Source organism: Anolis sagrei, chromosome 5 (assembly GCF_037176765.1).
Source record: "Anolis sagrei isolate rAnoSag1 chromosome 5, rAnoSag1.mat, whole genome shotgun sequence".
In the NCBI taxonomy this organism is placed as follows: domain Eukaryota; kingdom Metazoa; phylum Chordata; class Lepidosauria; order Squamata; family Dactyloidae; genus Anolis; species Anolis sagrei.
In genome coordinates, this window is record NC_090025.1 from 49,984,549 (window position 1) to 49,999,668 (window position 15,120).

Consider the following 15,120-nt stretch of genomic DNA (forward strand, 5'->3'; position numbering starts at 1 on the left):
GAGTATGAATTGGTTTGGTCTTCTTGCGGTCCAAGGAACTCTCAGAATTTTCCTCCAGCATCACTGTTCAAAAACGTTTATTTTCCTTCGCTCAGGTTTCCTTATGGTCCAGCTCTCGCATCCATAGGTTACTACGAAGAATACCACTGCTTTAACTATGTGGATCTTCGTTGCCAGTGTGATATCTCTACTGGACAGGACAATGCTCTACAGACTGCTAATGATATTTATTATACTCTAAGTGGAATAAATGGGAAATTAAAAATCCCTATGAAGTGGACCAAGGGGATGGAGGGTTTGTACGTATATGTCATGTGCACCAGATTTTGCCCTGTTTTATGTTAACCCATCAAGGCCAAGGAAAAGATCCTCACATTCTCCCTCTCATCCCTTGCAATGTTTTCCTGCTAAATATACTATCAATATAGATTTTATGAATTCAGTATCCTAAACTTAGCTGTTGGAAGTCCTCGTTCTTATGATGTCGGGGGTGGTGGTTGTCATCTAATAATCTGACTTGGAAATTTTCTACTCTTTGTCTTTCAATTTCTGCATGCCTAAATTGCACATCTTCATTCATTTTAATGATGCTTTTCAAACAAAACTGCAGTTATCTGAATGTCATCTGAACTAGATAATAATACATGTTCCGTGTTATAAGCTAAATCACCACATAGGGAATCACAGTCCTTCTTTGTTCTGCAAAACAACATGCACCACAAATAATATGTTGGAAGCAGAATAGAAAATGACTAAACTATTGTTTAGTATGCTTTCTTTTTGTGAAATAAAGCTGAATGTGTTGAAAGTTATTTCAAATAGCCCTTCCTGACTATTTCTGAATTCTTGATTTTTTAAAAATGGAAAAATTTGTGCAATGTAATCTTATTTTTATATTTCAATTTTATTTCCATAAATTATGCAGTACTCCATAGTACTGAATGAAAATTTTATTTTCTAAATGTACACCTTCCAAAAGATTTCTTTTTAAATATATATTTATATATATTGTAAAAGAAAGTTAAGCAAAAAGGACAACAAGGTTGTCATACCTATTTTCAAAGTTTTATTTAAAGTACTTAGTGTTTCTTTAAAATCATATCATTATAATCAAGCTTAACAGCTATGTTAGATACCAGACAACCAAAATAACTACCTACAAATCTTAGTGAATAGTTGGAGACTTTAAAGGGACTGAGCATGAGCAAGTTTAGGTATTGACTATGCATCTTTACTTAACACAGGATAAGTCCATATGTGATAGTTCCTTTCTGCCTAGGACCATTGCTTTTCTGAATATGAGGGGCAACCATTTCAAAGTAGAGAACCTCCATTATCCATGGAGATTGTCCACATTGGTTAGAAACCTGATTCTCCAGGTTTGTCTTCTGAGTGTAGAAGATGATGGAAATGGAAGGGGGGAAGATGCTGTATTCTCACTTGTTCAGTAAGCAAGATACAACAAATGACTATATGGGTTATATACAAATGCACCCGTTCTCAACATCCTGTTATACACTAGCATAACTAAGAAACAAAATTAAGGTGAGGTTCATGAGTAAATTTGGTTGTCAGTGGTTGGAGTTATCATAGCACAATCAGGCTCAGGCTCCAAGGGTTATCATTGGACAACATGTTCTTAATTATAACAGGAGAAAACAAAGCTGTTTGAACCAAGATCCCTAGCTTAACTGGTATGACTACTGGATGACCTCCCTTGTAGAATCATAGAATTGGAAGAAACCTAATGGGCCATCCAGTCCAACCCCCTGCCAAGAAGCATGAAAATAGCATTAAGAGCACCCCCGATAGATGGCCATCCAGCTTCTGTTTAAAAGACTCCAAAGAAGGAGCCTCCACCACACTTCGGAAAGAGTGTTCCACTGCTGAACAGGTCTCATGGTTAGGAAGTTCTTCCTCATGTTCAGGTGGAATCTCCTTTCCTGTAATTTGAAGCCATTATTCCGCATCCTAGTCTCCAGGGCAGAAGAAAACCAGCTTGCTCCTTCCTCCCTATGACTTCCCCCTCACTGACAATGTGGAATTGGAAATTGGACTATGAGATAGCGAACGCTGACCGTCTATGAGGAGTAATTGGGATTGTATTGTTTTATTGGTTTTAGGGTTGTAATGCAGGAATTGTTGTTTAACTGTTCAAATGTTTAACTGTTTAATTGATGTTATTTTGTTTTACTACTGTTATGTGATGCTAGCATCGAATTGTGCCTTTGTAAGCCGCCCTGAGTCCCCTTTGGGGTGAGAAGGGTGGGGTAGAAGAAACCGAAATAAATAATATTTATACATGACCCTCATCATATCTCCTCTCAGCCTTCTCTTCTACATGCTAAACATGTCCAGCTCTTTAAGCCACTTCTCATAGGGCTTGTACTCCAGACCCTTGATCATTTTAGTCACCCTCCTCTGGACAAATTCCAGCTTGTTAACATCTCCCTTCAATTGTGGTGCCCAGAATTGGACACAGTATTCCAGGTATGGTCTGACCAAGGCAGAATAGAGGGGGTAGTGTGACTTCTCTGGATCTAGACATTATACTCGTATTTATGCTGCCCAAAATCCCATTGACTTTTTAAGCTGCTGCATGACATTGTTGGCTCATGTTTAACTTGTATTTCAATGGTATACCTGACATACTAACCCTTGTGCTACTGAGCAGGCATCACACACAAAATCAACGTTAGGAACAGAAAAAAGAATCTCCGCCCCTAGTCAGACTGGTTCTTTAAGAAATCTGGTTTTCTTTATGAACCAGCCAGTACAGATTGCATCTTCATTCCTTTGTTTTGAATGCATTGGGGTCTGTTCAGCATGGCAAACTGTTTTTGTTCCTCTGTCCTCCAAATTTGTTTGATTTGGATTAATGCTAATAGGATACAACATATGGAAACCTATCCTAGATATGAGAAGGATACAGGCAATACAAAGCAAGAAGCAAAACAGACAGATCTTTTGGTTTCTTCCCCACATTTCTTTTTATTCTGACCTCTTGCTTGAAAAAAACAGAAAACCCAGGCAATGACTTGCATGCTGTGCAGCAGGAACACTACTTGCTCCAAATGCTTCGTAGATGCTATGGCCAAGATTCAAAAAACATGCTGGCAGAGTGCAACACTGCTCCGAAATACATATGCCAGAGGAGGGTTGCATTTGAGAGGTGGGTGGAAACTGCTCCCCTTTCCCATCCTTGATGTTTAATAGCAGCTGAGGCTCTCAGGAGCACAAATCCAGCCCCACAACCATCAAATGACTGCTGGGGTGTGCTTTCGTAGAAATGCATGAGTGCTGCTCTTCTGTAGTGGAACAGTTGCTGAGAGGACAAAGCTGCGCTCATGAGTGCCCCCAATACTATGGTGCAAACCTGGGAATTATGTAAAGAATTACAGAATACCTCCTTCCACAACAACCTTCCCCTTATCTACACTAGGGATTATGTTTGTGTATTTCAGAAAGGGGAATCTAGCCTTTGCAAAACAAACACACAGGCACTTGGGACAGCATATATTATTGTTGTCCCAAAAGCCCTTTTCAAATAAACCCTTTTCTAAAAATATGTTAATCCACAGCTGGAACAAGCAACAGTTATAAGAAGACGACAAGAATAATTCACTGGGGACCTTGGGAAGAAGCCAAAATTTACTTGGGACCAGACTCAAGTAGAAGAAAGAGGCTTGAAAGAGTAGATGTCAAGTGACTATTAGGCAAGAAAAACTTTCTTAATGCCATTTTCAGTCTGAGGGTTCCATTTATTTTATGGCAAGAGTTCAATGATAAAGATAATGAGATGTAAAAAGAGAAGTACAAAATTAAAAATGACAACTGTTGCAAAAGTAAGGACACAAAATGTCTACATTGAATTCCAATCTGAATACAATTTTATAATTTATCAGAAGTAATCGAACAGCCCATATAAGAAACTTTGGATGATAAAAGGACCTTAATGTGCAACATTCTCTTTTCACAGTAAGCATGTCAGTGTTGTGAAGGCACATGATATTGAAATCCAATAACTGAAGACTGAGTGGACTATTAAACTTCATCAGAAGATTTCATTACTGTATCCGTCAATAATTGCTAATGCTATGGATTTTAAAGTAAGCCTTTTTAGCTTATTACAACAGAAAGATTGAAGTGGTAATAGGAAATAAAAAGAGAATACAACTGGTCTCATTGAAATATCTTGCCTATTAGGAACAATACAAGGGGACAATGCGATGACCTGCATTTACTTAAATGACTATAGCAGATCTACAATGCAAAACTGTTATTTAGATATATGATCCTTTTCTCAATAGTTACACAATAAGACAAATGAGCGTAAACAAATTAAAACAGGAAAAATGATCTCACCCTGATGAGCGATGGTCGGATTTACTTCTCTCAGAACGATCTGGAAAACAGAAGACATACACCCAGAAGAAGCATTAATGTTGAATAGTTCAAGCATGAACACATCATAACCTCATATTTTACAAACTATTTTTAAAGCTAGTCTCTGCTTGTCCTCTTAAAGGGGCTATTTTGTCTGACAGCAAAGAAAAAGTCTGCAATTGTAAGTTTTGTTAAGCATAGCTCTTTGAAATACACCCTTCTCCTGGCTTATTAAGTTTTCTTGTTTTTAACTTTAACAGATACTCTTTCTTAAAAGTAAACATCCTTTGTTTTGCAAAGAAAGTGCAAGAGCAATGGAAAAGAAAACCACTGGATTAGTCAGCACATAAAAATCATTCCATGATTCACAGCTGGAAAGGAGGGGAGTAAGAGAAGTGGATCCAACATTTCATGCAAACAGACTGCAATTCTATTCTGTATTAACTCTTTCAGTGCAATCCTATAAATGTAGCCAGATGAAAGCCTCAGTGAAGTCAATGGAATTTAAACCCAAACAAGTGTGTACTGAACTGGACTCAAAGTCTCCCACACATTTGCAAACATCTAAATCCTTCATGTTCTTTAATTTTAACCTTAAGAAATGGGACCACAAAGTGGAGTCCACAACATGCAAGTGCAGAGAAGAGCAAATCACAGACTACCTACTACAATGCAACCTGAGCCCTGCCACATGCACAATGGAGGACCTTATCACAGCGACACCAGAGGAACTTCAAGTGGCCAGCTTCTGGTCAAAGGACATTTAGCATAATGCCAAGATTTTTTAACTTTGCATTTTAACTATACCCTCAACTCGCTTCTGACATGATAAATACATAAATAAATGTTGTTTAATATAACTTTATTCAGGAAGACATTTTTTTATTTAAAGAATTAAAAAACAAACTATCTATGGAGTTAAACTGTTCAGAACAAGATAATTTATACATTTCTTGCTTCTACTATCATTCTGCTGGAAAAAACATTTCTGCTTTCCAGAAATCCAAGTAACGAATATGCAGTATATCTAGTTCACTTCGACACTGTTGGCTTTGTTTTCAAAACCATGTATGATAAAAGTTTTTTGCATGAAGTTTAGAAGAAATTGTTCCAAGTACAGAAGCATACAAAGATTAGAAGAAAATAACACCATATTCTGTTGCTACAGATTTTATTGCTCTGCTCGCTATTACCATAATTAGAATAGCAATTTTAAAAACTCTTTTCTCGCTAAACACACAGGAATTATTTTTAGCTTCATGTCTGATGATTTATGTAATTACTTTTCAGCTGGCACCCTTTTCTTGTACCTGGTACAATTTTCTTTTAAAAGCCTTTCTAAAAGAAGGAAATTCTAAACCACAAAACTCCATATATTTATTTCACAAATCAATTAAAAATACTTCTTGAATCCAAGAATTTGCCTTAACAATAGTTGACATTATACACATACACACACTTAATGCACAAGCAGAATGCACTGATCTATATCATTCCTTTCAATGCACAACTGAAGTCTCAATTGTTTCCAGTTCTGTTGTAGCTTTCTGTTTTTGGTTAGTAATTATTTTTTTTTATTATTTTGTCCTATTCCCAATCTTTTCAGTTTACAAGCTCCAATATTACATACATGCAGCAGCAGCAGTGCAGTGTTTATGTTGTGCTCTGCACCGAATGTCATCATAGCCAACACACTAAACAATTATTTCTGCAACAACAATAAAGTTTCCTAAGCGTAAAAGAAAAGATTTCCTTCTCCTCCTCACAATTCAATCTGGTAATCTTCTTCTTACCTGAGTCTACAAAAGAACAGACAAATATTTCATTTCAAAGTATTTTCTACTGGATGCTGGAATTAAGGTTTCTTGCAGATTCAGACACTTAACAGCAACGACGCAAGAGGGCTTTCCAAGTTGTACAACATCATAAGCGAGAAGGAGAACATGTAAACAGAATCCAAGAACTTCCCTCTATGGCCCGCTTCTGATTGGCAGCTTCATCGTGCTGTGTCTCAGAACTGGAATGCTGTCATTCAGGAAGTGAATGTTATTCCTTTTTCCCTTTCAGTCTTTATTTAAACAGGAAATGGTTTAGAAGGACTTACACAATTTTCCTGCTTAAAATAGGGATGAGGAATTGAGCCCAACAGAAAATAATGCCAAAACAAGATTTTCAGAAAAGAATTACTCTGCAGACAGAAAATCTGGCTAACTTAAACAGATTGACCAAGGATGTATGAATTTTACTTTATGGAAAGACAGTTGGTTTCCTTTATAAAGGATATTCTCTTATTTGCATTCCTTGTTAACAGACAGGAAAATAATTATGTGAAAATGGAGAAGTTACAGATGTACTTTCTCATGACTTGCTTCTAATATATATTAAGGGAGGGCTAAAATCTCAAGCACATAAAATATGAAGCTGACATGTAGGAATCTTAAATATTTTCCAGCTCTGGAAAACAAATAACTTGCTTCAATAAGGAAAGCACGGCAATGGCCAACATTTCTTCTAAATGTGTCATCAGTAAAATCATGAAATAGCGGCACTGTACTTACACTGTAATACATACAGAGCAATTCTTCCTACCAATCTCATTGTTGTGGCTTCCAATAAGCAGGAAACAATATTACACTAAATAGCTAGGCAGAGGTGTATATTGTCACCTAGCTAGGTAAACCTATTGAGTATTTTTGGTAAGAGCACTAATTCACAACCTATGGATATTAATATTTCCATACATTGGAGCATAAGCATGTCTGAAATAAATTTTGTTTGGATGTGCAATAGTACACTAATTGTTGTGCATCTTCCATTCATTTCTGATTTACTGGGCAGTGGCACAATGGATTAAACCCTTGTGCTGCTGAACTGTTGACCTGAAGGTCAGCTGTTTGAATTTGCAGGATGGGGTGAGCTTTGGCTGTTAGCCGTAGCTCCTGTCAACCTAGAAGTTTGAAAACATGCAAATGTGAATAAAGAAATAGGTACCGCTTTGGTGGGAAAAGGGAAAAGACGCTCCAAGCAGTCTTGCTGGCCACATAACCAGGAGGTACCAATGCAGGCTCCTCGGCTTGAAAATGGAGAAGAACACCTCCCCTAGAGCTAGAACTGAGAAACTGGAAATGAAAATGGAGAAGCCTTTACCTTGTCTGTGTTTGTGTCTCACTGTATGTGACTGTAAGGCATTGAATGTTTGTCTATGTCTGCTGTAAATGCGGTAATCCGCTCTGAGTCGCCTAGGGGAGAAGGGCGGAATATAAAGTATATAATCATCATCATCATCATCATCATCATCAGTTAATACACAACAAGATTAGTGCACAGCAAACAAGATCACTATGCTGGCTGTTGTATTCGATCACATGTCAGACACTTCCCAAGTGTTTAGGACTGTGTGATGCACAGGCGAATAACGCGCACAGATCTGAGTAGGACTGCCTTTTGCAGCTGACAGATGCTAATGCTGTGAGCACCAATTGTTTTTAAGTGCAGGCCAAGATCTTTAGACACTGCACCCAGTGTGCCAATCACCACTGGGACCACCTTTACTGGCTTGTGCCAGAGTCTTTGCAGTTCTTTCTTTAAATCCTCATATTGTGAAAGCTTTTCCAGTTGCTTCTCGTAAATTCTGTCACTTGGGATTGCGACATCGATAATCCATTATTACTATTATTATTATTATTATTATTATTATTATTGTGACCTTAAGGTGAACTTACAATAGGGTTTTCTGGGACTGAGTGTGTGTGACCTGCCCAGGTAAACCCTGTGAGTTTTCATGGATGATTAGGGACCCTGATCTTCAAAATGGTACTCCAACACTCAAACCACTATGGCACAAGGTGAGTCATATATGAAGCAAGATTATAGTATCCCAATTCATTACATCATTAAAATGAACTGGGCTATATCTGGTTAATCAAACAAATTCGATTCAGAAAGCATACTGCATTCCTTCAGTTCTAAGACACACTTTTCTCCTATATAAACATCTCTAAAAATTGAGTGAATCTTACAATCGCAAGTGTATCTTATGTATTTTTGATGGCGGTGGTGCTACTGAAATTAGTGTGCATCTTACAATCAATTGCATCTTATAATTAAAGAAATTTGGTATATCTGAAACAGGCTGGATCCCAATTAAGTCATATAGTAGAGCAATAAAAGCTAGTGAGATTTAAAGTAGTCAGTTGTGAGTAGCTTAAATTCTGTTGGTTTCAGTAGGTCTGTTATATGTAAAAAGAAACTCGGGCTGTAAACCCAATATTCCTGTGTAGCTGTATATATGTTAATAGAAATCAGACAGAAATGTGAGTATATATTCCTAAAAAGCAAGGTTCATTTTAATTTAACCAGCTTCACAACAAAAAAAAGGCTATTTCAGGTAATAAAATCAACTGCTAGAGTAGTCTATCATAAAATGAGAATATAAGTCACAGAAGATAAACGTTTTGCAAACTGCAACACCTCTGATAGCCTTGTATACAGCCACAAAAGAACAGTTCATAAACAGTCTGGGAAGCTCATAGAGTCCATCATCCATCTGAATGTACTCTAAATGTCTGCTGTGGTAGGGGACATAGGCCCTTCTGATAGTTTGTGCTCTTTGGGTATGGCTGAAGTGAGAACTCACATTAGTTAAATTCTTTCTATGTCTTGCCATCAGCTTCTGGAAGGTGGTTTGGTTCTTTGTTAGGGATGTATGCGTAAAGTAGTACGACAAATTTCTCAAAAAATTCAAAACATTTAAGTTATAGAGAAGCAAGTACAACATCTTCTGGGATCCTACATGTGACCTTTCCTAGTCTTAGCAAAGCATTACTAAATTCTGGCAAGAAGATTCTAACTGCAGAGAGCCAACCTGGTGTAACGGTTTAAGCAATGGATTATGGATGGTCCTGCAGAACAAGGATTGGGATTTCCTGCTCAGAAGATATAAGATGTTGGTGCCCCTGTTCAGAAGCTTTCACGTCATTTTTGGTTCCTGTAACAATTGGATTTTGAAAATTTTGGCTTGTTGTGGAAACAAGGATTGGTAAGAAAGCTTCAGTGGAGACACCCATGGTAACTCTTTCAGGAGTAAATTTCCTTTCCTATGGGTAGATTTGTCTCACCCCCATTCTTAACTATGAGTGGTTTATAAATCGAATGTCTGTAATTTGGAGACTGCCTATATAGGAAATTACAAGAACAACATTAAAAAACAGGAGAACTCCAGACAAAAAAAATCAAGGACAGCTAAACACCTCTGAACTAAAGATTCCCCCAGGCAGCAAGAAGCCACACACTGAAACTGCAATGCCATTCATTGCTAATCAAGGTAGGCAACTGAAACATTAACACCTAGCTCAAACAGACAAAAGTTCTTTCCCCCACACTTGACATTCCACAGATATATAAATCCCATTTTCCTAGTTTCCAACAGACCTCACAACCTCTGAGGATGCCTGCCACAGATGCAGGCCAAATGTCAGGAGAGAATGCTTCTGGAACATGGCCAGACAGACCAAAAATTTTTTAACAACCCACTGATTTTGGCCATGAAAGCCTTTGAAAATACAATTACAAGGTGGTGGAGTTATGATGTGGGGGGAACTGATATCATAAAAGATTCCATGCATCATTAAACAGAATAAACTGTATCCTAATTGTCTGGTTCATGTGTACATTTTGGCTTTTGTGTGATTAGAAAATAGCAATATTTTATTACAACAGCTAAATTTAAAGTAAAGGCAAACAGAAGGTCTATACCTGAAAAAGGCAAAGTCATACCAAAGAACTGTTCACTAGCAGGGGTTTTGCAAAATCTTAATCTGAACAATGTAGGTAGGATTAGTTACTTGGCAACTACAGGGACAAAGCCGCCCCTGAAGGGAACTTTATAGCACATTTCCTCAATGCTTCTGATACCATGCTGTGTAAAACGACCTTTAACCACAGTTTGTCATGACAAAACCTAAGAACTGTAAATCCTAAGGGTGCAATGGCTTGACTCAGTTATCACCTGAAAACAGTTTCTTTTCAAGAATGGAATGGGAGCGTATCCTGCGTGCCCAAACCTGGTAGGAAACCAGACTGAGAATAAACAGAATGCCCTTGAGCATTATGAGTGCAATTCTAAACAGTACTAATTCAGTAAACCAGACACCTCAATTTTGAACACATCCTGACTGTCCTCTTATATGAAGATCTGCCTCTAGTAGACCTTTCAATAGTTTAGAGTTGCCTTTCTTTTTTCTGTACAGAATATGCTGACCCACGCTAATGTACTGTTTGTCACATAGAGAGGTAATCTCTACATTTGACCTTTCTTTCTAATATACGTAGTATACATAATTATTTATCATGCATGAACATGAGGCCATCAACGTTGCCTTCAGACAAATGTCAGCGTGCTGGAAGAAGCAAAAACCACCAGCATTGAAGCGATGGTCCTCCGCCATCAACTCTGCTGGACCGGCCACGTTGTCCGAATGCCCGACCACCATCTCCCAAAGCAGTTACTCTAAAGATGGGCTCAAAGCCAACCTTAAAAACTGTGGCATAGACACAGAGAACTGGGAAGCCCTGGCCTTTGAGCACTCCAGCTGGAGGTCAGCTGTGACCAGCAGTGCTGTAGAATTTGGAGAGGCATGAATGGAGGGCGAAAGAGAGAAATGTGCCAAGAGGAAGGCACATCAAGCCAACCCTGATCAGTACCGCCTTCCACCTGGAAACTGATGCCCTCACTGCGGGAAAATATGCAGGTCAAGAATAGGGCTCCACAGTCACCTACATACCCACTGCCAGTACACCGAACTTGGAGGACAATCTTATTCGAACAACGAGGGATTGCCTAAGTAAGTAAGTAAAAGTAAATGATTACTTAGAAGGTAAGAGGGTTGTGCTGTAGTTGAAGCATTTAGCTTTTACACTAGGGGGAAGTACTGTGGGCCCTTGGTATCCACTGGGCTTTGGTTCTAGGACCTCTTATGGATACCAACATCCACGGATGCTCAAGTCCCTTTTACTACACAATGGCATTGTAAAATGGGAAAATTAAAAATCGGTTTTTAGATTAAAAAATGTTCAAGCCACATATGGTGAGTACATATATGGTTTTATATATTGGTTTTATATGTTTTTAAATATCTTATTGTATGTACTTTTAAATTGTTTTAAATGTGGTTTTAAGTGTATATTGTTAAGGCATCAAATGGCTGCCTGGTTGTAAGCCAACTTGAGTCACCTTTGAGTTCAAGAAAGGCGGGATAGAAATATCGCAAATAAATAAATAAATAAATACCCTAGAATACAGAGGGCTCACTATAGCATTCTAGATAGCCAATTGCATGGGAATCAACTGCTATATATTCCAGACACACAGCTAATTTTAAACTACTGTTGTTGTTGTTGTTGTTGTTATAATTCATTTATACCCCATACTTCTGATAATGGGCCTTAAATCTGCAACCTATACACATATTTACAACTATACAATTTAAAATACAAAAAATAAAAACACAAAATATAAATATAAGACTTAAGGAAGCAATTTATAAGTTTAAAGTTCAAAAATATTGAAATAAATTTAAAAGATATACACAGGCCTTTAAAAACCTCAAAATTATAGCATTAAAAGCCCAATTTTTGTCAGATTGTAAATGTCTGATAGCACAAAAAGTGTTTGACCTGCCACCAGAAGGAGAACAATGATAAGGTCATCCTGGCATCTTGAAGGAGGGAGTTCCAAAGTTTGGGAGCAACCACTGAAAAGGCCCTCTCCCTTGCTCACACTAAATGAGCCTGAGAAGATGGCTGAACAGAGAGCAAGACCTCTTCAGATTATCTTAGTGCTCTAATGTACTTATACGGGGAGACTGAATCCTTCAAATAACCTGGACCTAAATTATATAGGACTTTATAGGTCAAAACCAGAACTTTGACCTGTGCCCAAAAACAGATCAACGCCCAATAGAGTTGTTACAACATTTAAGCTGCCTGCTCCCTGTAGCCAAGTGGTTTCTAACCTGTGGTCCATGGACTACCAGTGGTCTGCAAGAATTAAAATATGATCTGCGTCCTCACCATTACTACACCATAGCCTCAAAACCACACAGCAACAAGAGCGACTGGTCTCATGAAACTATCTTATAGTGTCGAAGCAACAGGAATGTCAGGAGGGGAGAGGCTGGCTACCCACCAAAGATTACCACTACCACATCAGCTCTAGATTATTAAAAATGATTTTCTGTTGGTGAGCAGGGAGTTACTTCTGGATGGCATATGTTCTGTATCAGAAACTAGAGCTGATGTGATCTATCCAATGCAATTTTCTGAATCAGCATCCCAAATCACCAAACCAAATCTAATGTTGACCAAAAACTGATTCGTAACGCTTTTGTTACTAATGTTAGGGAGTGGTTCCTGGTCAAAGTGATCCCTTGTCAAAAAAATGTTGGAAATGACTGCTGTAACCAGTACTAGTTAACAACTTGGCTATAGCTCGTTGGACCAACTGAAGTATTTGAGCACTTTTCAAAGGTAGCCCCACCTATAGAGCATTATAGCAATCCAAACAAGAGGTAACTAAGGCGTATATATATATACACAAAGCTATCTATCAATAAATCCTTTCACTACTCAATAAACAAACAAACAAAAAGAAAACATCAATTACCTGAAAGAGCACAGACAACAAGAGGCAACATAGAGGATATGAGCAATAAGCAACATGAGGGAAAAAAACCATGAAATATAAATGGTCACTGAGAGTGGCCCTTCTTTGGTTTCAACTACTGCTATATGATCTTGAGTTAAACATGCCTGCTTTTTCAACATGAAATGTAATCATCTCCCTTTATATTTGCAGATTAACCATAAGACTTTAATCTCCAACATATTACTTTATTCCCTTTTTGTCTGTATCAGGAAATAATTTTGAATAGTCTGCAGCAACAAACAGATTGCAGGTGAATTATGAAGTGTTAGAAAATCTCAGTGTTTCATCGGCCACTCTTTATGAAGATGAGAATGTATTCAAAGATCATGCATTCCTTCCATCACCCTTCCTGCCTGCTTGCCACAAGTTAGGTTTAATGTGAACTTTCATTTACGCATTAAATGTATATATCATTCAACTAGCAAATGTCTACAACAAAATTTACTACCAAACAAAATCGCAAAATCATGGAACCTAAATAATAATACTTTCAGGTAATTCTGAAATTTTGAATTGCCATATTGCAATTCATTTTCTGTAATAGATTATCTAATTCAATGAACGAGCTAAAAAGGATAGTCATAGAAAAGATCATTAATGTATTGGACCAAATGCTGTTCACACAGAAACTAATAGGCATCAAACACTTCACACATTGTGAATTGAACCCTTCATCCTCATCCCACTCATTGATTATTAAAATTCTGCCAAATAAGTAAAATCAAAATACCATCCAATGCCGACCTTTAAAACATAGCTTATTAGTTTTTGGATTTGACCCATTAATTGAATGAATTAAAAGAGTTTGCTCCAATAAAGCTGACTACTGTTTCTTTGACCTACAAGGAACCTGCCCCCACCAGTGACATTTTATTCAATAGACCTCCTCCACAGAAAAACTGAATACAGGAAGTCCCTGAGTTACAAACATCTGACTTACAAACAACTCATAGATAAGAACAGGGGTGAGACACCAGGAACTGAGAGAAATCTACCCCTAGGAGGGGAAATTCACTCTTGAAAGGGTTATCATGGGGAAAAGGTGTCTCAATTGAAGCATTCTCATCAATACTTCTTTCCACAACAAGCCACATTTTTCAAAATCCAATAATCACAGGCACAGAAAGTAAGCTGAAATCTTCAGAACCGGGGCAGAAACAGCAAAACAAACACCACAGAGGTGTTACCCCTTCCCTACACTACAAAGTTGTGTGTGTAATGTGTGTGGGCTGGAGTTAAACTTAAAAATGTACCTGTTCTGACATACAGACTCGTCTTATGAACAAACCTACAGTACCTATCTTGTTCATAACTTGGAAACTGCCTCTACCATGTAAACTGTTTCAGAAGGTTTGTTCGCCAGATAGAAAGGATGTGTGGAAAGTGATCATACTGGAGAACTGACCAATTTTGTTATTTACCATTTATTATGGTTATTTCCTATGAGTCACCAACATTTTTAAGCAAACATATTCCAAGGTAAAGCCCACACCATTAAAGTATAACATGAATAGGTTCATGAGTACTAACAATGGAAGTCATAAATCTAAGGACAGAATTCTGTGGTGCCAAACTGCCGAAATAATCAAAGTTATAGTAGCTGTCAGTTTCTCTGCTTGTGAAACAGGGACCTCGTTATACATGCAAATTTAGGATTCCCGAACAGGGATTTTATTACTATGCTGGGAAGGCTTTTTGCTATACCAGCAATTGTAGCTTGCAAGTGTAATGTGCATTAAGATTGTGGCAAAAGCTGGGAAAATCATGGGACCACTGAGCTGGGACTACAGATGCCACTAGTTCCAATTTCCATGGAAGCTTTAGGACAACAGCTTCCCAAAAAGGTGACTTTTCAGTAATTACCTCTAGGAAGTTTCTCCTCATCTCCAGCCAAAATCCACCTTCTTTCAATTTCTACTTATATGTAGTTCTGGTTCTGCATCAGTCTTGTGTGGTGGTTGAATGCTGGATTGGACTAGCAGAGTTCAAATCCCTGATCTGACTTGGAAATCAGATCATGGGGGATTTCC

The 15,120-nt window shown here is 37.9% G+C and overlaps 1 protein-coding gene across 3 annotated transcripts in view; it reads right to left on the reverse strand.

Moving 5' to 3' along the window:
• SH3D19 (SH3 domain containing 19) overlaps nucleotides 1-15,120 on the reverse strand; it is a 78,305-nt gene that overhangs the window by 51,257 nt on the left and 11,928 nt on the right. For 2 of the 3 annotated variants that reach the window (XM_060778846.2, XM_067468691.1), the window contains exon 2: nucleotides 4,366-4,405. In XM_060778846.2, coding sequence (XP_060634829.2) covers nucleotides 4,366-4,405 — 40 coding nt within the window. Of the gene's footprint in view, nucleotides 1-4,365; nucleotides 4,406-6,179; nucleotides 6,434-15,120 lie in introns of those variants that run through there. The other variant, XM_067468690.1, reaches the window with a different exon arrangement.